At 41.0% G+C, this 21,085-nt stretch overlaps 1 protein-coding gene across 1 annotated transcript; it reads right to left on the bottom strand.

The window, feature by feature from the left end:
• Nucleotides 1–4,066: 4,066 nt before the first annotated feature.
• On the bottom strand, nucleotides 4,067–19,456 carry ubp1 (upstream binding protein 1). Its single transcript, XM_072676181.1, has 16 exons — nucleotides 18,606–19,456; nucleotides 13,773–13,924; nucleotides 13,584–13,660; nucleotides 12,348–12,453; nucleotides 12,137–12,243; nucleotides 11,605–11,757; nucleotides 10,347–10,457; nucleotides 10,142–10,255; nucleotides 9,202–9,308; nucleotides 8,017–8,071; nucleotides 7,786–7,879; nucleotides 7,586–7,676; nucleotides 7,356–7,477; nucleotides 6,975–7,117; nucleotides 5,979–6,030; nucleotides 4,067–5,862 (listed from the first exon to the last, which is right to left on the bottom strand). The coding sequence occupies exons 1-16, from the start codon at nucleotides 18,719–18,721 to the stop codon at nucleotides 5,825–5,827; spliced, it is 1,638 nt and encodes a 545-aa protein (XP_072532282.1). The 5' UTR covers nucleotides 18,722–19,456; the 3' UTR covers nucleotides 4,067–5,824.
• Between the last annotated feature and the right edge of the window lie 1,629 nt (nucleotides 19,457–21,085).

Genomic DNA, 21,085 nt, shown 5'->3' with positions numbered 1-21,085 from the left:
TTTTAATTTAATACATCATTCCTTTACATTACCCAATCCCCCCTTAATTTAATAAATCATTATTTTAATTTAATACATCATTCCTTTACATTACCCAATCCCCCCTTAATTTAATAAATCATTATTTTAATTTAATAAAGCATTCCTTTAAAATAACCAATTCATCCCCCTTCATTTAATAAATATTTTTTTACTTTAATAAACCATTCCCTCATTTAATAATAAAACAATAATAATAAAGCACTTAGTTAAATGAACAGTTTTCTAAATTTGGTAATTCATTCCCTCAATTTAACAATCTGTGTGCTTAATTTAATAATACATCTTATAATAAATATGTTCTCTCAATGTTATAAATTGTTCCCTCAGTTTAAAATGCATTTTCACAGTATAATGGATCATTCTCTCAATTGAACAATCTTTTCTCTTTCTTTAACAATTTGTTATTTTAACAGTCTTTTCTCTCAATTTAATCAATAGTTTTCTCAGTTTTTTTTTTACTTTATGGCACAATGCTTTAAAGAATCCCTAATTATACCATAATCAACATTACATATAAAAATCCAGACGTAACATGTAGGTTCACTGGTTGTTGTGGATAATAAATAAAACACCTATATTTGTTTGGTAGACATTGTGATGCCTGGATCACCACCACTGCAAAGAAATAGCAGTTTATGCATTTCACTACATTACACCATCTAAAATATGAATGGTGTTGTTTACATCTCAATGACTAAATTATGCAGAATGTTAGAAAAATCTGTGTAATCATGTTTTGAGTCCAAGTCTGATTCACCACTGATGCTGCAGTCTAGTTTAAGCCTAGGCTCAACCCATGTCCAGGACACTGACCCTGTATGTCCATACATTTGTAGACATCTGCTCATGCAATGTTTCTTCTAAAATCCAGGGTTTTAACTGGGAGTTTGTCCACACTGTACTGCAGCATCAGCCTCAACTCTTCAGGAAGGACTTTATGCTATATGCCAAAACATGGTTGGAGCATATCCTTCAACTTGCTGATGTTTGACCATATTGCATTTCACTGACAACTCCCAATATAGAGTTATGGGCATTTGGGTGAGAATAGGATAAATGGCAAAAATATAGCACTGCTGAGTCAGTAATGATCTCTGTGTGTTTTAGTCACTTTACCATTTTAGTTGATTTTCTACATTTTCTGTGAACTAGTTTTCAGCAGTAAATAATTAATACACATATGCATTCCATAATATGCAGTATTCAATATAAAGAACTACTGACAAATCTGAAAATCTGCAAAAATTTAGATTTTTGGAGGTTTCTGCATGACAGTGACAGCATGTATTGGAGACCCCAGCATAGATCTGCTGGCTTGAGTTCAGGGCCTTGGTCAGCATGGGCTTTAACTAATAACTGCATGGCGGCGGCTTGGTGGTTAGAGCGCTGGGTTATTGCTCACAGTAGAAACACAGGGAACATTCAGATAAACCATGAGGATTACTTCCCCTAGTTCTCTGGATTTGTCCAGAACGTTTGTGAAATATTATTGTGAATATTATCGATTACATTCCCAGACTCTACATTACATTTAGTCTTTAACTAAATTCAGCTGTTAATGATGATTCGCAGTTGAATCCGTTTGAAGCACTGGGTGTATTTTGCATGTGTTAAACATGCCCGCGAGCCAGACTTGCCAACAGCCACTGAAATAGTTATTCCTAAAAGCCTGCTTAACCTCTTTTATCACTTATAGTTTAATATATATTTTCATACAACAGAGAGAACCCAGAATTGTCATTAGTGAGGGATTACTAATATTTTCTTCATACACTTGTTTTTTTTTTTATTTAGGACATTTATAACAGTCTATTATGCTGCATTTCATAGCTTATCATAAACAATGTAAAATATATAAATACTTTTAATATCCAGTTAAACCCATGCAGAGGAGGCAAACTGGAGGAAAAGCAGAATCAAATTAAACGTTCAAACATTTTCAATAAACAAGAGCTGAAGTGATTTTTCTTCTGTAGAAACAAACAGTAGTTTAACAGCTTTAAAAGTTCTCAGTTAAATTAAACATTAATTCTGTCATTTAACAGATCATTTTTGAGGCCTACCTTCTGAGTCAAGTGTAAGGTGATCATAAGATTAATAAAATATTAAAGAATGTATAATCTGTAAGAATACCAACATCTCCTAGAAATGTTCTTAAGAGGAAAGTTCAGAAGAATAACATTTTTGTATGAAGAGTTTGTATGTGTTTAAGACACTAGTACGGCCCCTGAGCAGCAACAAAGCACCATTACGGACAGTGTTGTGTATAGATAAGGCTGGGTGATTCGCTTCTGAATCACAATTACAGGACCAAAACATTTAGATCTGACTGTTACCTTACAACTGTTTATTTAATCCTGTTAATGACGTGTTCTTCACAATGACACAGCTGTAAAAGATTATACAGTGTATGTCCAAAAGTATTTAGACACCCTTTCTACCCTTAAATACTAAATTTAGCTACAGGCCCTTGAGCAAGGCCCTTTACCCTCTCTGCTCCCCGGGCGCTGGAGTTGGCTGCCCACCGCTCTGGGTGTGTGTGTGTACTCACTGCCCCTAACACATGTGTGTGTGTGTGTGTGTGAGTGTGTGTTCACTACCAGATGGGTTAAATGCGGAGGACACATTTCGCTGTACAGTCCACACTGTACAGTGACAAATACGTGCACCTTTACCTTTTTACCTTACCTTAGACAAGCAGGGTGGATAGAATGGGTTGCCCTGGAGGAGCCACACATGACTCGGTCACTGTACCCAAAAAGCCCTGCATCCACTAGAAGGGTATAAATCCCTCCAACACTAAGAACTGTGCTGTCTGGAGTGATTGAGCTTAATCCAATGCCTTTGGGATGAGTTGGAATGGCATTTGTAACTCAGAACTGTTCATCCAAATCAGTACCTGTCCACTTATGCTCTTGTGGACGAATACAAGCAAATCAACTGGGTGTAAAGCCTTTACAGAAGAACAGAAGCTGTTACTGTGGTAAAGAGGACAAACTCCCTATTAATACCTTCGATTTCAGAAGAAGCTTTGAGAAAATTCTTCATACTTTGGCACTAACAGGACGATTCTATTGTCTTGTGCTACATAGTATACTTTTCTGATCATATAAAGGATATCATCAGTGCTTAAAGGACTCTGATCTACTGCATGTTTCACTACTAGCAGTGTGATTAGTATATAAGTGGATGCAGTGCAGCAGATTTTGAATATAAATTCATTCTCAGTATAGAAGAGTATTAGAATTTGAAAGGATCTGTTGCTTCTGGTGCAGTCTGTGTGCAATAACACGTATTGCAATAAATAGTGTATTGTTAAAATGTCTTTAAATATCTTTTTTTTTTTTTTTACTATATTACCCACCCCTATTCATACTTAAGTTATACAAGTTATTCTTAATGTTCTTTTTTCCTTTTCTGTTAATTATCTATATTCTTAAATATTTTCTGAACCTTATATCCAGAAGCCTTTAAAATGATCAGTTTTAAATCGTTTAGTTAATAGATGTAATGTCTAATTTAACATGGTAAGATTAGTTAAGTTTAGGTAAGTTAGTTTACATAAGTAACATAATACCTTTCCAATCGCCAGCTGTCACCCCCCCCCCCCCCTTTATTTACTGAAAGTTTGTGGGTTTTTTTGTGGCTCTCAATTTTGCAGGGATTGAACTGAATAACAAAATTAAAAACGTCTTCAGTTGTTCATCATAAGCTGTAAAACACAGACTACAGGCTATATTACAAACATGTCATACATGTCACAGGCCCTTTAAAAGATCCAAAAAGTTCCTTACTGCACCGTGTCCTTCACATACACATACTTCACATACTCATGAAGGCCTTAACTAACATGTTTTGAACATTCTGAATGTGTCACAGGAATTTGTGTATGTGTGATCTCAACATGCTGGTGTGCTGGAGACTAATCTTACTTTCTTACTTTCTCTCACTGACCTGAATGGATGATATCTCATCCAACTGGCAGCACAACTGTACAACTGCTATAAAGTGCTCAAGAACAGGATGTATTAAAATTACTTTATTTCTGGTACAGGCATGAAGTGTGTAGATCCCAGCATCCTCAATACAAGAGAAGCTCCCTTTAGACACAGTGATATGGAGGTACCATAACTGCAGTCATGGAAACACATAGGACAGTCCACACGATCCACAGAGGACAAGAGCAGTCATCTCAACATCTCACTTCGTTCGTTGCTCCCTGTAGAGAAGCGTGGAGGGTGGGTAAACATAGCCCACACCCTATTCTGATCAAGCGCAGTAGATCTGTACATCAGCACGTCAAACAGAGCAGCCGTGCTCGTGTGTTCATGTCAGTGCAGACTTGGTCATTCTTCTTATTCATATTTAAAGAGGGCAGCATTCCTGCCCTTCATGCTTAGTGGCAAACAAACAGTACATGCCAAAGCACAGCTGCCCAATGCAGAACTACTGAGATAACCAATCAATCAGTTTCTAATGAGGAAAATAATAAGAATAATAATAATAAAAAAAAGAAAATCACAGAGCCTGCCCTGATTGGCTGCTGCTAGGCTACATACAGCTGCAGCAGATGACATATAGACACTTATAGGGCCCTCTGGACAAAACCTCCACCTTTATCCCAAGGGGAGGCGACAGAACAGTTATAGACATCTGTAGTTCTATCTGCTTAACATTATTTTGATTATTCCCTGCCTTCTATTACAGCTCTAGACACTGAATGAAAAAGAATAAAATAGATATCAGAATCATGCCAGCTTCTGACAGGTCACTGCAAGAGGACTAAACTCCACTTATTTCGTTTGGCTGCTTAATTCAACCCAAAGAAATACAAACTGAAAATGCCACCAGTCCTCAGACGCTACCATGTAACAGAATCTAGTAAACAGTTCTTTATGGCACCAGAGATGATTGGTCTTGGTAGGAGACAAACAAAGCAGCATCATCGTTTACAAGCTTACTCCAAATAGCTTGGAAACACTGCCCAAACTCCAAATCTCCACAACTGGATAACGAGCGACAGGTAATCACACTCACACAGGAATCATTTCATCTGTGCAGACACAACAGTGTCCTGCATCAGAGAAAAATATAGATAAACAAAGCAAACCTGCAAAAAAGAAAAGGTGCAGTCCTCTTTTTGATAGACATCTATGGCAGGCAATCAAACAGCACAGCCACTATTACAGACATAGTAAACTATTCAAGTGGAACCTGTACTGTCACCAAACTATGAAGCAAGGGCAGCTTTTTGTCCCGAGTGTGGGCCGAACGGTTCGGCCACAGAGTTTGGAAACTGCCCCGTCAGTCAGGACCATCCAGGAGTACCCTGCTCACGCAGAAGGGTTCGTCAGAGTAGTCTGGTTTTCTATCCCTCCCTTCCGTCTTTCCTTCTCTCCCATTGCATCTTAAAAACATACACACATGCTTCTGAGCCCTCCCTCCCTTCTCCCTTTCTCTCTCTCTCTCTCTCACACACACACACACACACACACACACACACACACACACACACACACACACGCACGCAATCATCAGTTTAAGTGTTTTCAATATGAAACAATTTACACGCTTAAGTCAGATTCTAACAGTTAGGAGGCCTCAGCCAACCTCTGCGCAGCCTCTCTCTTTCTTGCATCAGGTATAGTGGGGGGTGGGGGGGTGGGGAGACAGAGAGATGGAGACAGAGAAGGATGGAGGGCGCATCTTCAGTGCTCAAGAATGGCAGTGAGGAACCTCAGCGATGTCATCACATCACCTTCAGCTTATTCTGCCACTGGATCTACTTCAGAACCAGATGGAATCTGTCGCCCGTGTCATCTGGTAGGAAACAGAGGAGCAGAAGAGAGTTCGAGTGAGCAAATTAAGAGAGTGTGCATGTTGGAAATTGGGTGTACCCAAGTAAAATAACCCTTATACACAGATCAACTCATTACCTTTTAATGTACTGACAGCGAAGCAGCTCTCATCGGGGAAATTGGAAACCATCTGCAACACAAGCAACACACCCACACTGTTACTACGCTTTTGTGCAGGACTACTCATTAGGTGTACACACAAGACATGAAACAGGCTTGCTATGCTACATTATTGCTATGCTACATCTTGTATGTAAATAAGAGGAGCAGTTTCAAATTACGCAAAGGAATATGCAAAACCCAAGCAGGTCAGGCTTCATGTAATCATTATCTGATAACAGCAGTGGAAGAGAAGGGAGTACATTAACCAGTTAAATACACCAGATGGTCACTGTACTGTCAAGACAAAACCTTGCACTTGTAAACCTTTTTTTGTAAAACAATTAATTTTTACAATTTTATATAAATTTCTAGTTAAAATGATAAATGAACCAACAGAAAAGTACAAAAAGTGACCATGACTTGCATACACACACCACAAAGTATTGCCAATAGAATAGGACTCTCTAAAGTAATTTTGGAGCAATTCTATTGGCCCATTCATTAAGAAACATCATTGCTACAACTACCAGATTCACTATATGCAAACAAAAAAGTACCAAAAACAGAGAAGCAAGCTTCTGCCCATCAGTTAATATCATGTTAATTGTTGTCATAATGTGCTAATTCATTTGCATATTTATATAATTAGTCTTGACTTACATTTCCCTTTCTAACATTAATGCCAGTTATGACATGCCAGTTAATCTTTCCACATAACCGTGCAGCAATTAACAGAGCATCAGTAGCCAACATACGCAATCTAAATGACTCAAACAAAAAAACCCTAATATTTCTAGAACATTCTTAGCAATTTTCAGTTTTCATGATTGAAAAACAAGTCTCTAAATGTCCAGGTTTTCCAGACTTTCCAGGAAATGTGGGAACCCTGATGGAATAAAAAGGGTATTATAAAATACCCTACATTTGAGTTTTGTTCCCAACGCAACTGTGTGTGCCTGTGCATGTATATACCTGGTCACTGAGCAGAATGTGTATTCCTGTGGGGCCCTGTCTGTACACCTGATTAACGAGGGTTAACGGCAGGCTCAACACGTTGGATATTTTTCTGGTCAGCTCAGAAGCGGTCATCTCCTCGAGGTACAGTGCATGGTAAACTAAAAACAGATCAATTATTCTCAATAAATGTACAAAAAATATATACTTGATAAGGTCTGATCAAATGCAAAGCATCATCACAGGGCAGGACCTTGGCCTTTTAACAAAAATATTGTCTTACAAATGATGCCATAGTTGCAAAGATAATCTCAAAATAACCAGACAATAAAGCAAGAAATGGTTCTAGACTCCAAGAGTTGTAAATGTGTAAGAATTCAATGTCAGTGTAAAGCATACCATGTAGGGCTGTGGGACTGCCATGCTCTCTGTTCTTGCTGTGGCAGCGTCTCTCCAGCAGGGGGCTTTCTGCATGGGACATCTCCTGACACACGTACACAGTCAGCCGAGGTCGAACCGCTCTACAAATTCACAGACATGCTCAAACTGTTGACTCAAGCATAGAAACAGTATCATATTGATAAACATCAGCTTTTCCACACAGGCACAAAGACCCCTAGAATGATTACCTTGATTTTAGTGCATTGTAAAGACGGATCCCATCAGCTGGCCCACAGATCTGGACCAAGTCTTCACGAGTCAACTTCAGTAGATCAGAACCTAACAGAAACATGACAACATTAACTACAGGAGAGACATAGTGCCACAGTTGTGTGTGTTTTTTTTTAACTGTTGTCTTACATCTTAGAAAGAGCAGTAAGAAGAGTACCTGAGAAATGTGTAAAAAGCCGGCTATAGGAGTTGAACCTGTTCTTATGAAGCCACTGTTGCACGTCCTGCATAGAAGCTGCTGAGCTTAGAGACTTTAAATAAAGAACAGAAAGGAAAACTTATGAACTCTGCTGATGCAACCAACACAGTAACATGTCACAATAAGGCAGTATTATGATTTATGGAATATGTTGTGGTTATAACGTCTTTAAAAAAAGCCAGTACCAACCTCCATAGTGAGGAGACAGACAGCATCTACTTTGTGGTTGGGTGAAGATGCTTCACTAAAGGAAGAGAGGAACATTAAATACAACCAACTTGTGAATGTGGCTTGGTTTTAAATAAAGCAGCCTTAACAGACTATAGCATCAGGTGGAGATGCACTTTATGTCCACACATTTGTGGACAACCTTCTAATGAACACATTCATCTACTTTACTTGCACCCATTGCAGACTTAGATGTACACACACCGCTTGTCTAGTCCCTGTAGAAAAGTACTGCCAATAGACTAGGACTTTCCAGAGCAGATAAACATATACTTATTGGCACCATGCGTAATGCCAGGCCTAGGCTAAAGGGGTATAAAGCCCCCAAGGATTGAGCTGTGCTCCATTCCATACCTTTGGGATAAGTTAGGGAGTTGAGAATGAGGCAAGGTGATGACTTTTACTTTGTGACGTGTTGCATCATAATGCTGGAAGTAGCAGCCAGAAGATTGATAAACAGGTCAGCAACAATACTCAAACAGGTTGCCTCTTGACATGCAAGAGATGAATGACCGGTAATAATGGGTCCAAAGTGTGCCAAGAAAACATTTCCCACACCATTACACCTCCTCCTCCAGCCTGGACTGTTTACTCAAGTCAGGTTGGCCACATGGACGGATACTGTTGCTACCAAATTCGGACCCTACTATCTGCAGACCAGGCTATGTTTTTCATCCACTGTCCAGTCTTTGTGAGCCTATACCCACTGCACTCTCAGCTTTCTGTTACTGGCCGCCCCAAGCAGAACCAAACATGGTCGTATAGCCGATTTGCCGCAATTTTTTGCTCACCACAATTGTATGAGTTTATGAAGCATTCCCGACAGCTCCAACCAGTCTGGCAATTCTCCATTGACTGCTCTTAACATAACATATTCATCCACAAAACTGCAGTTCACTGGACATTTTTTGACTTATTTTGCATAATTGCATAATTCAGAGTCACATATAGGGACTGTTGTGTTTTAAATGCCAGAAGATCAGCTCAAACCAGCCTGTCTGGCAGCATCAAGATGTACAGTGCACTAATCAGGTGATCAGCGAGCTTATAGTTATAAGATATAATTATGTTAAAGGAACCAGAGAGAAATAATTTCCCTCAAACATGTTTAGAAATAATTGGAAGTTATTTTAAGTAAAACATTACCTTTCAGGAACGGCATTGCTACTGGTGTAGGAGTGTGTGTTGGAGGTGAAGGTTGGTTGAGCTGTGGTGTTTGGGTTCACGTAAGCATTATCAGGCCAAGGAGAACACTGAAAAGAAACAAGAACAAAAACAAAAAAGGCTAACTTTGGATGATGACACTATAGTGGTTATAAACTTTTTATCTTTAATCATGTCACCCAAACTAGATCACAGTTTAAATGAAGGCCAACAACTACAGTAACAGTTCCTAAACAGCATTGAGAAAAACAGGTCCCGAAAAAAAAAGTCCTACTTATAACAGTAAATAACAATAATAATAATAAATTACATTTTAGAAATGTTATCAACATTAATCATCTTAATACAAGCATCCACTTTTTCCCCTTCTTTTTTAAAACAATTTAACCCAGTTTTCATCAGTCATTTCCAATGCCCACAGAGTAGATAGGACTCCCCCATCACGCTCTAAGCCACATAAAGCCAGTCACCTCTTCTGCCGTTATTGCAACATCATTGCAGCTAGACATGCTTGGAGGAGAATGCTAATGTCATTTCTCCTACATCAGCTTACAGATCCCTGAGCTGACTAATATGCCTAACCAACACAGACTAAGCCACACTGAGAATCTGGCCTACAAATTGCATAAATGAACCCTGGCTTTAGACAGTTGCACCTCAGGAGCCTAGTTGAGTTTTTAATTAAAACAGACTTCTAATCTCAACCTTTTCATTGTGGAAACTGCCAAACCAGCTCTGCTACCATGAAACATTAAAGGCTTTATAACTATCTGAACACTTTCTAGAGATGCTTCCTAACTGATGATGCAAATGTTCAACTGCAATTCTATCCCTGGAGGTTTGGAGGAAAGTGCACACTTCTCAAGTTAAATCAAGTCAAAGTTTATTTGAATGGTGACTATTTCTGTGAGTGTGTACTCACACTGCCTCTTTTACTCTTGGCTGTGGAGTCTCCACAATCTGCAGGCAGCGTGCGTTTGCTTGATTTCTTCAGCTCGTGCTCCACAGCCTCCTCTATCACTGGCTCTAGACGAGTCTACTTACACATGGACACAGAACACTGGTTAGCTACAGCACGCCTTTATACACCCATAGAAAATCAATTCAACACACAAACTTATTCTTGCCTCTGACAGAATAGTAGTATCGTAGGAGGGTTGGTATTTCTCCTTCTCTTGTGGCGTCCTTTTCTCCATCTTCTCCCTGTCAGTCTTTTGCTTCCGGTCTGCTCCCTTTGGCTACACACAGAGAGGTACAAAGACTCAAGCTCAATCAAACGATCTGCTTCCTTTGACTACACAGTCTCTGGGCTACCAAAATGGCAGGAGTGAAAGGTGCCTTGGACCATGGTCTCAAGCAAAGGACCACAATTTAATGACAAGGTGGTTCGTTTGCAGTGTGAAAACACTTTGGTTTAGACTTAAAGAAATTAAAGGAAGTTGAGGAAGGCCATCATCACCAATTAAACAATAAAAGAAAAAAAGAAAAAAGAACGGGGGAAAAAGTAAAAATAAGCGGCATGAGGATGATTTTATCAGTCAGTGATAAATGTTGCACAAGCACATTCACTTGGTGAATGGGAATTCATTTTGAGCAAGTTGGTTTTGCTGGTAGTAATGGCAAAGCTTTAGAAGTAGAGTGGAACCAAATCAATCTGTTCATGTATTTTGTCTGTACAAGGCGACAGGCCAAATTGACAACATACCAATGCCCATCTACAAACCAATCAATGTCAAGTAGAGAGATGGAGACCACAAAGGTGACAAGAGGATGTATACACTATATGAAGAAATATATTCAGCTACTATAAGTGACACCCATTTCTGGGCGCTAGTACCTGTAGAGGAGTACTGCCAACAGAACAGCACTCTCTGGAGCAGATAAATATGAACCTAATGTCTCCATGTCTAGGGATTTGGGAATGAGGTGGGGTTGTGATCAACAAACATCCTGATCTCACTAACGCTCTTGTTGCTTAATGCATTCACATTCTCACAGCAGTTATCCAAAATCTAGTAGAAAGCCTTTTTCCTGGACAGTAGAGACAATTACTTCAACAACAGCAGGATAAACTGTTTAGTGTCCTTGAACAATGAATGAGCAGGGGCCCCAAAACTTTTGTTCATATAGTGTATATCATGCAAAGTTCATTAGCACACTCCATAAATTGCAATACAAAACCTAAACTAACTGGATTATATGAACACAATGTGTATTATGAATAAATAAATAAATACGTAAATAAGTAAGTAAATAAATAAAACATTCCAGGTGTGAAAACCTACTGACTTTAGAGGTTCCTCAGTAGGTACAAGAGAACACTGTAGTGTAGGATAAAGAAGTCACAGAGAAGAACTTTGTTGGTGTTTGTGTTATGAGTGTTACCTTGAACACTTTGATCTGGCAGCTGGCAGAGTGCAGGTGTTCTGTGTACTCTCCATTCTCATCCTGTTTGAAGGTATCTATCTGGATGCGGAACGGTACGCCCTTCTCGCCGCCATGTTTTCGCGGGGTGAACTCTGTGCTGATGCAGTGCACCTAATAAAGCAGCATGGTTACACAGCTGCACAACTGTACAATAAAGGCCAGTTTATGCTTCAGCGTGGAGTCAAGGCAGAGTCTACTGTGTCTACACGTACAACAGTTTCTCACATCAGTGTATGTGAATCCACTATCCATGTTTGTTCATCTGAATTTAAAAGCGTCAGTTAAGGAGGCAATATGATGCAATAAAATGCACCAAGCACAGTTGTCACGGTCTGCCGCAACGCATAGTTACATTTCTGGGGTGGTATGCATCAGGCTACGGCATAGGGTATGTGGCCACGTGAAGGCTACAGCGTAGACTTCACACACAAGCATAAATTGGCCTTGAGGGTGGTGAGGTGTTGGTGCATAAAAAGCACATATCTTTTACCTGTACAAACACAGAAGCCCGCTTTGAGACATCCCACAGGAACTCAGCAGCGTTCAGCTGGGAGGGGTGGGTGTGGGGTTCAATAATACCCACAGACATGGGGATATCTACACCAAATGTAAAAGACAGTCAGGGGTTTTGCTGAAACCAGGTCATTCGTGCTCAACAAAGTCAAAGTCAAGACCTTAACATAATCTTTGGAAAGTCTTACCGATGTCAAGGAGACGGTCGCCAGGGCGATTCCACTTCCAGCCCTCCAGCTGCTGATGCTCCATATACTGCAGTCTTCGGTCATGAAATACTACTCGCACTATACTCTACACACAAATACAGACAACAGAATGAGCATGCCTCTCAGATACAGATACTAACTGCAAATCCTTCGGTATTCATCATAATGACTACCAAGTACAATCCACTAAGGTTTAACCCATTTACAATAAAGTTCTGGCTAGTCTGTAATGTTCCGGTCAGAGGGAGTTCTTTTAGTGCATATGTAGCTAAATTTACAGACCAACTGTAATTACCCATTTTTGCACATTTTAATAAAAATGTGACGCTTCATGGCATCTATTTCATGTATTGCCTGGAACTGACTAATATGTAGTGTTTTTGAAACATTCTACAGATATGAATAACTCAAGTTCCACCTTAAAAATGTCTACATCTGTAACTTCTGCACCATTAAAGGTGGAGTGGAAAATTTCAAGTAACACCCGCTACATAAGAAGCCTACCTAACTCTTGTTGGTGCAGCAGTGTTTGTTTAGTGTCATAAAGCATTACATTCGAAATTTGAAAGTTTTTGAGTAACAAAAGGACCATAGTAGTGCAGTCTCCTTTTGCGCCTGTCTCCTTGTCTGTTTGTATGTGTATGTGGTTGCACTGGGTCTCATATTTGAAGGAAAAAAAGCACCAAAACATTCAACCATTTTTTTCTGTATTTGAAACGGGTCAATTTCACATGCAACATCAGAGAGTTAATACACAGGGGGCATAAACAAGCAAGGCAGTTGTCCATGGCCAATATGAGAGGCAAATCAATTAGCACAGATTGCAGGCTTCACCATGTTTTGGCAGGGTTACATGAAAATATGCAATTAAAAAAAATATGATTTGATGAACCAGCAGAATTAAAGCGAACTGTCAGATCATGTTCATCAAATCATCTCCCCAAAGCCCCCCCCCCCCCCCCCCCCTCCTCGATACCTAATCCAGCATTTTCTGCTGACATCAGCCCAGTACCGCTGTCTGGTATCAGATTGCTACCATCCCCAGTACGCACACACAGTTATTACAAACAGAGCACCACTATGCTTGTAGGGCTCTTGCATTTACATTTCACTATTTTCAGTACAAATATGTCAATTTGGGAGCATCTTTTCTTTTTTTCTGTCCAAAAACCAAACCAACCCATCAAATTTGCCTTCATGCACACAAATCCTTACCTTCACATTCGTATTGTTGAGTTCTGGCATTTCCCCAATCTTCCTGTTATCCAGGAGACGGATCTCGTAAGACTGGCCTGAGGGCAAAACAAAAGACAGACATGTCCATTGCGAATGACCCCATCTCATCTCGAAAACTACAAAATCCCCAAGAGCATCAAATACAGAACACAGGCTGAGGCCGATTACCTTGGTTTAGGTAGGTGAGCGTCTCCTCGTGCAGTTTAACGGCTGGTGAAGTGGCAGTACACAGCACGTACTGAAATGGAGGATTCTTACTGTCAGACTCGACAGGAACGCTTCCATCCTCTTGCTTGAAGATGGGCAGAGCCAACACATCACTGAAAAGGAGGGAGAGAGAGAGAGAGAGAGAGAGCGCGAGAGAGAGAGAGAGAGAGAGAGAGAGAGAGAGAGAGAGAGAGAGAGAGAGAGAGAGAGAGAACAGAACTTGAACATGAAGCAGCCAAACACAGAAGCTTTCTGTTATAGTCACCATGGAAACAGTCGTCACTGAAACCAGCACAGGGAACCCCCTCATTCCTCTAGACATGTAACACCTACACCCACATACACCCTCTCTGTCAACCTGCTAAACCACAAAGGTACGAACACGTCACATCCGTCAAACTACGAGCGAAAGAGACAGAAAGTGAGGTGTCTGTTTATGTTATATGTAATTTTTTTTTGTACATGACTAGTGTACATGTGCTAAACATCCTCATAGTAGCAGTATTAGTAGTAGTAACTCATAGTAGCAGTATTTACAGTTTGTTATACCGCTCAAACTGCTGCAAATTAAATCAATGAGGATTCAGAATGATTTAGGACAGGCAGTCTTCTTCCACTGCTCCAAAGTCCAGTCTGGAAACTTTTAGATAAATAATCAGGAATATGATTAACAGCCGGAGCCTGAGCAAGCACAACAGCCCTTGCTCTCTCTGGGTGGATAGATGGCTCTCTCTTGCTACCCACATCACTTCAGTGTGACAGTGGCCGGCAGATGGCGAGAGGGCGCCTCAGAGTGCATAGATTTCTCTGCAGCAGTTCAAAAAGAGGTGGTGGCTGGTTAAATGTGCCAGAGGAAGCACATGTTCGTCCTCACCCTCACCGTGTGGGGAGCATTACATTAATAGGTGGAGAGCAAACAAGTGGATTTTATAACTTGCTATAACCCAGCCAAAACATTTAACATCGAAAACGGAGATTTGAGGATTTTGTACATCTTTGCTAAACAGACTCAGGAGCAGGTGTTTTATTAGGAATTTCACAATTTATGTTAGAAAGAGCATTACTACACCAAATACCAAAACCCTACCTTTAAAGAACCTGTAACAAAAGGATTGGCTTACCATGTCTATCTATAAAATCATGTCGATAAAAGTCCTTTTTCTACCCTACAACTGAACCTTCTTTAAGGCTGCTTGACTGGCACCAGGAATGGTTAACCAACAGCAATTACTTGTGTACAGTCATAGTCCATACAGCAAGCATAAAAGATGCACAGTCAGCATGTTGGTGGTGGATCTGAGCCATGAACAGCAGTGACATGCTGCCCAGGAAGATGCCTGTGCTCTCTGAAACCTGATCAGCCACTACTGTAACATTCTGTTCCACACCTGCTTCTTCCATGGATCAGCCAGACTGCAGGTCAGATAATCGATCTCACGCCATAACTCACCCCACCAGTCCAACCTTGCGATTCATCACAGCATTAAAGAACACACAGGGAAAGAACGATCAGTGCGCCGACACACTGGTCTACTCTACCACACTCTTGGTTCTACACTTACTGTCCATTTTATCAGCTCCACTTCTCATACAAGAACACTTTGTAGTTCTATAATTCCAGACTGTAGTCCATCTCTAGTCCACAGCAGCACTGCGGTGCCTGATCCACTCTTGCCCGCTCTGTGGTGGTCCTGTGAAGTCCTGACCTTGAATAAAAGGGTGAAAGTAGGCTAACAAAGTATGCAGAGGGACATATGGACCACAGTCTGGAATTATAGAACTACAAAGTGCTCTTATATGGAAACTAGAGGCCACCAATCAAATTCTAACCCAAGCCTGGCGCTAGCACCCCAATGCTAATTTCAACAATGCTGCCAAGAACAGGTTTCTCATTCCTTCTTTTAAGGTCAACCTCAAGGCTGACACCCAAGCTAACGCTAAGACAGTGCACCACACTGTGAGTTGGGTGTAGAACACTGATGGCTAGGCTGTGGTGTCAAAGGGTGGGTAACATGAAACTTGATAACAGAGAATGAGAACATGAGAATGTCTCCTTTTAGACTGTTACTTAACTCTTAATGTGTGTCTACCACAGACTGCAAAACCTAACTTGACCCAACTCAACTCACACCCAAACATACACACTTTCAGGGTGCGTTTCGGCAGAGAGAAGTGCTGATGTGGGTTTTTCCACCATGACCCTAAAACCCTGCCAGACCACAGGGCAGTCATTCCAGGGAAACCCGAGCTGACGTGTGTGCGTATGTCAGTGTGTGTGTGTGGCTACTATGCATTTATGCCAGTCTGGAAACATAGAGAGCGAGTGTATGCTGCTCAGTGACGCCTCGCAACACAGTCCTACTAACACTGTTTGGGCTGCAATGCAAAGCAAACCCCATTGCTCAAACAGTGCACTATGCACTTTAAAGATGGTTTCTCAATGTGCCCTCACGTGCTGCTGATTAGCTGCAGCAAGGTTAACGTTATCATGCCTGATAATGACATAGCTGACAAGTTTGTACTCTTTACTACTCCAGCAGCTAGATCATCAGATTACACATGTCTAATCAACAAAGACGTAGAATGCTTAGATTTGGAGTGACTGTTCATAAGCACCATGTTCTTCAATGAAAACTGATATGCAGTTGAGCTAGCCAGCATAAGGCCGGATATTGGAAAACAAAGATGAGATTTTTTATATATATATATATATATATATATATATATATATATATATATATATATATATATATATATATATATATATATATAAATATAAAAAGAAAGAGATAAAGAAAGATCATTTGTGCCTCTGCATAGAAGTGAGGTATCCTGCCTTTACAAGACAGCTAGCCTAATAACACAGATCAGTTTCACAAGGTAATCATAAACACACTGTATTTATGCATACATTTGACTCTAAAATAAACCCAATTAAACAGGACACACAAAAAATATATGTATATGTCTGATATCTGGTGATTGGTCCTGCACAATGGGTTGGAGGATTTTTTGGTCCACTGCTGCTTCAACTCAGTGGTGATGTTGGGCATCCTTGTGCTAACTGCTTTTTTTTTTTTTTTTTTTATCTTTACACTGCATTTCTATTGGGTTAAGATCTGGACCTACAATAACTTACATTTCTTCTGCTTAAACCTTTTTTGATACCCTGCTACTTGTCACACTTCTGGGGTTCACTCACAGATACCCTGATATTCTCCTGCAGAACTTGCTGATACAACCCAGACTTCATAGGTCCATTAATTTTGGCAGTCTGTCCCAATCCCAACGCAGCAAAGCTCCCTAAATCCACAATATTTAACAGTTCATATGTTTGCTGAAACGCAGTGGGCTTAGCCATGTGGTTATGAGCAAACTTCAAATAGGCAGCAGTGTTTTTCTTTTTTTCCCGGAGAGTTGCAGCTTCCTGCTTCTACATGCACATCATTCTCGTTTAACCTTTACCTGATGTAGGACTCATGAGCATTGACGTTACTCAAAGCAAGAGAGGCCTTTGGGTCTTTACGTGTTACCCTGGGTTATTTTTGTAACTTCCTGTAATATTTACTAGCACCCCTTGAGCTGGATGACATCATCTTGAAAGGGTACCAGTGGCTCTGAATTTCCACCAGTTGTAGATCATCACCCCACAGCGGATAGGCTCTACTCCAAGTTCAAACACTAAGGTTTCTAAACATACGATAACTCTCAGACTGAGGCACCGCACACCTCCATAAACCTGTGTGGTGAAACAGACTTGAATAGTGAAGGCCCAAGTTTGTATTCTTCAATCATGGGAGGGTGTGTTTGAGGGTGAACTCTGAGGGTCATCCTCCTGACTTTAGTTCTTTGAATGAACTCATTGATGGATGTTTGCTTACGTTTTCCTAACAAAAAAAAATGATAGATAAATATTCTATTCTATTCTATTTGCACAGGGGTGCTCTACTTCGATGACGATCTGTTCACATTCAAGCTGAACTTTATACTCCAAGTCAGGAGAAGATTGAGGGTTCTTAACTTTCCAGCAGCACTGTAGTTTATTGCATTTATTTTTGTGCATGTAGGTACACAGCTGGAGTGGAGCAAAGCAAGACGTTAGAAAACACTGGTGCACACGAAGTTTCTACAAAAAAGGACCTCCACTGCAAAGGTCCTGCCTCATGTTCCTGGAGCTAGAGGTCTGCACGGACTGCGCTGTATCTGGCTGCATCTACAACAGCTATAAGGCACATTTACTGAGGGTGCAGCTGAGGGACTCTGCGCAGCACAGTGTAGCTAGCTAGCTAACGTGCCTATATAAGAACATGCTGTTCCAGGAAGTAAGACAGATGGCTGTAGGTAACTAATGTCATTTAGCTTGGTGGAGCTTGGTAGGTCTCCAAACACACGGAGAATTGTGTATTAAACAACCCTGTGCTAGCTAGCTTACCTGCTACCCAGGCTGACAGCGTTAGCTAGCTAGATAACTAGCATAGGTTCCCATTAAACACATCGCCCAGTTACTGACCCAGTCTGGTCCCAGTGCCCGTTTTCTGTGGTGCAAAAAAAGAAAAAGAGCAACCAACCGATGTGTACAGCCACCCAGAGCGCTGGTTACTGTGCTAGATAACTAGAGATAGCTAGCCACGTTAAAGGCGACTACCTTCTGACGCCAAGCACAGCATTGCTTCACCAGCTCCTAAGCTAAGCGGCTAGCTAGCACTTCTCTAGTCACGATTCCTGGCCGTGACGAGCTGGACCTCAAGGCTAGCTAATAGCTACGTGACTTTGGGAAAGGTACGGCCAGCAAACCTCATGCTGTATGCTCCAGCCCCGAGCTCTTGGCCGATACCAGACAAGCTGGCATCGAAGTCGTGGACGAGTCCAGACTCGATCGTGGCATCGTCCATCTTCAGCACCCACGCCATGGCGCCTAGATCCTTCTCATCGGGCTCCAGACGGAGGGCCGCCAGTTTCTCGCTCTCTCTCGCTCCCTCTCTGCCGACAAAAAACAGCGAGCTGACGGCACACGGGCGGCGGGGCTAGCCGAGTTCGTCAGCTGGTTGGCCACCGGCGGTAGGCTAGCCGCTGAGAGTCATAAGGGAAACGGGTGCTGTGAGCTTCGCCATGCAGCTAGCAGCTATCTGAACTACTTCCACAGCCACGGGCAGGGAGAGGGTCTGTTCTTTCAGACGAGGACACGACCAGCGCCTTGGCTCCGGACTCCAGCGCACGATTTGTCACGACGAACAAACAGGCTCCCTCTTCAGCGGACACGACGAGCCGTCGGAATCCCTTCGCTTCTTCGCAAAATGCATTTGCAGCTGGTCAGGAAAGCTCCGTGGCTGTATTCCCTCGCTAGGTGTAGAAAGTGAAGTGGGAGGACGCTGTTGACAACCCAGTCAGTGCATCACATTCACACACGCAATGTCCGCCCGGTGGCTCGGCTACGCGCTAGCAGCAGTTTCAGACCTCGCTTAAAGCACCCTTTTGTCCACTACCGTCCGAAACCGCTCGCCCAGTTTCATTATGAGGGCGGCTAGGCAGGCTGGGACTTCGGGCATGCTCGAAGAAGCCAGAAAACACAAGACATCATGGCTTCCCTTTGCCAAACACAGCGCGTACAAACTGGCCAAACTACAACAGGCTCGATCTCGCGGAGTCGGTAACCAACCACACCGCTTCTTGCATGGCAACGGAACGTGGCTTGACCAATGAGAATCCTCCGAAGGCGCTGACGTCATCGTCTTCTCCGTCACCAAACACAGTTCCGTCAGTTTAGAAATACTTCATCATAACAAGCCCAGGCCGCTCACCACAGCACAGCGACGAGTCTCAGTTCAATCTAACAGTTATTCACAGTTTGTTCAGTTTTATGATGAATCTATAATAATTATTATAATTATAATTATATATATTTTTCTGTAAAGTTGCTACTTTGGAGAGGTTTTTGTTCAACAGTGACAATATTTATTGTAAAAAAATGAGTCAGTTTTCATGTATTTTGAATAAATTATTACCATTAATCAACTGTATTTAATTTATAAGAAATTATATTAAATACACATATATTAAATAGCGTTTATATTTTCAGATTACAATCACTGTCCGATGTATCTGCAATACAAATAACACTCACATTCTTCCAAACAGTATTTAATTTTTTTATTGTAAACCAATATGGTCTTAACTCTTTAACATGCACTGTAACTGCCCAACCAAAGCTGCATAAAAAAAAAAAAAAACAATCTTCAGCTATTTTTCCTTATTCCCTTCCTTGAATACAGTGTGTAATGCTGACTACATCACTGCTGTCCAATAAAATTCATGTCTCTCCATTTTGGTCCATTTTTAGTTTTCTCTATGGTTTGAACCCTGTAGCTGCTCTGTACACTGTCTGCGAGTAATTCTGGATGAACAGACAGATATAAATGCTTTAAATTTCCAGTTTGGAGATACATGTTTTGCACTGGACAATATCCACTGGGTGTGTATTACTGGTGTGATGCAGCTCTTTGGACATTTTACTTCAAACTACACAAAAAATGATTAAATCTTATTGTATTTTTGTTGAATGGCAGAAACGTGACAGTATAATGTATCTTCATGTTGACACTGCTGATCAAATGGGTCATCTGAAAGAACTGAAACTGTTGAAAATACTTTGTGACTCTATTTCTTAGTGTTACTGTTAAAGGGTTAGTGAAAACTGAACGCTGCCTTAATAAAAGAACATAATGTAGCAATTTTACTGTCAAATTTGCTTCATAATCATTTTGATGGTTCTCTGACTTGTAATAAGGCAAAGGCTGTCTGTCACTGCCGCTGTAAGATTGTAAAAAATGAGAAAAATTGTTCGCTGTGTGGAAACAACCAACCAAAAATAGTTTTGCCAGTTTATTGGATATATAAGAAAAAAGGTTAAAAAAAAAAGAGTAAAAGAGAATAAACGAAATTGGTTGGAGAGCCATTAAAGAGCCCATCACCCCCACATCGTCTCAGCTTTGCTTTTTCTCCTATCTAGGCCAAGACAATGAATGAAGGCTTATCTCTCAAAGCCTGAACAAATGGTCCTCCAGCCCGAACTGAACTCATGTGTTCTCGTGAACATCGTCCTGCTCAGGGGTGACGCCATGGATTTTGGCCACCATGAAAAGATTAAACACTGAGTCCCACAACTGTAACAATTCTGCCAAAATACTCAATACGTTTTTAGGCCCCCTGTCAGTCACAGGACCTTACAATTGCCCCATCCTGGCTCCCCTGCTGAAAGTTTCTGTCTAGTTTTAGGT

Source organism: Salminus brasiliensis, chromosome 3 (genome assembly GCF_030463535.1).
Source record: "Salminus brasiliensis chromosome 3, fSalBra1.hap2, whole genome shotgun sequence".
Lineage (NCBI taxonomy): Eukaryota > Metazoa > Chordata > Actinopteri > Characiformes > Bryconidae > Salminus > Salminus brasiliensis.
Note: the sequence above shows the minus strand (reverse complement) of the source record. Positions and strands in the feature narration are given on the sequence as shown.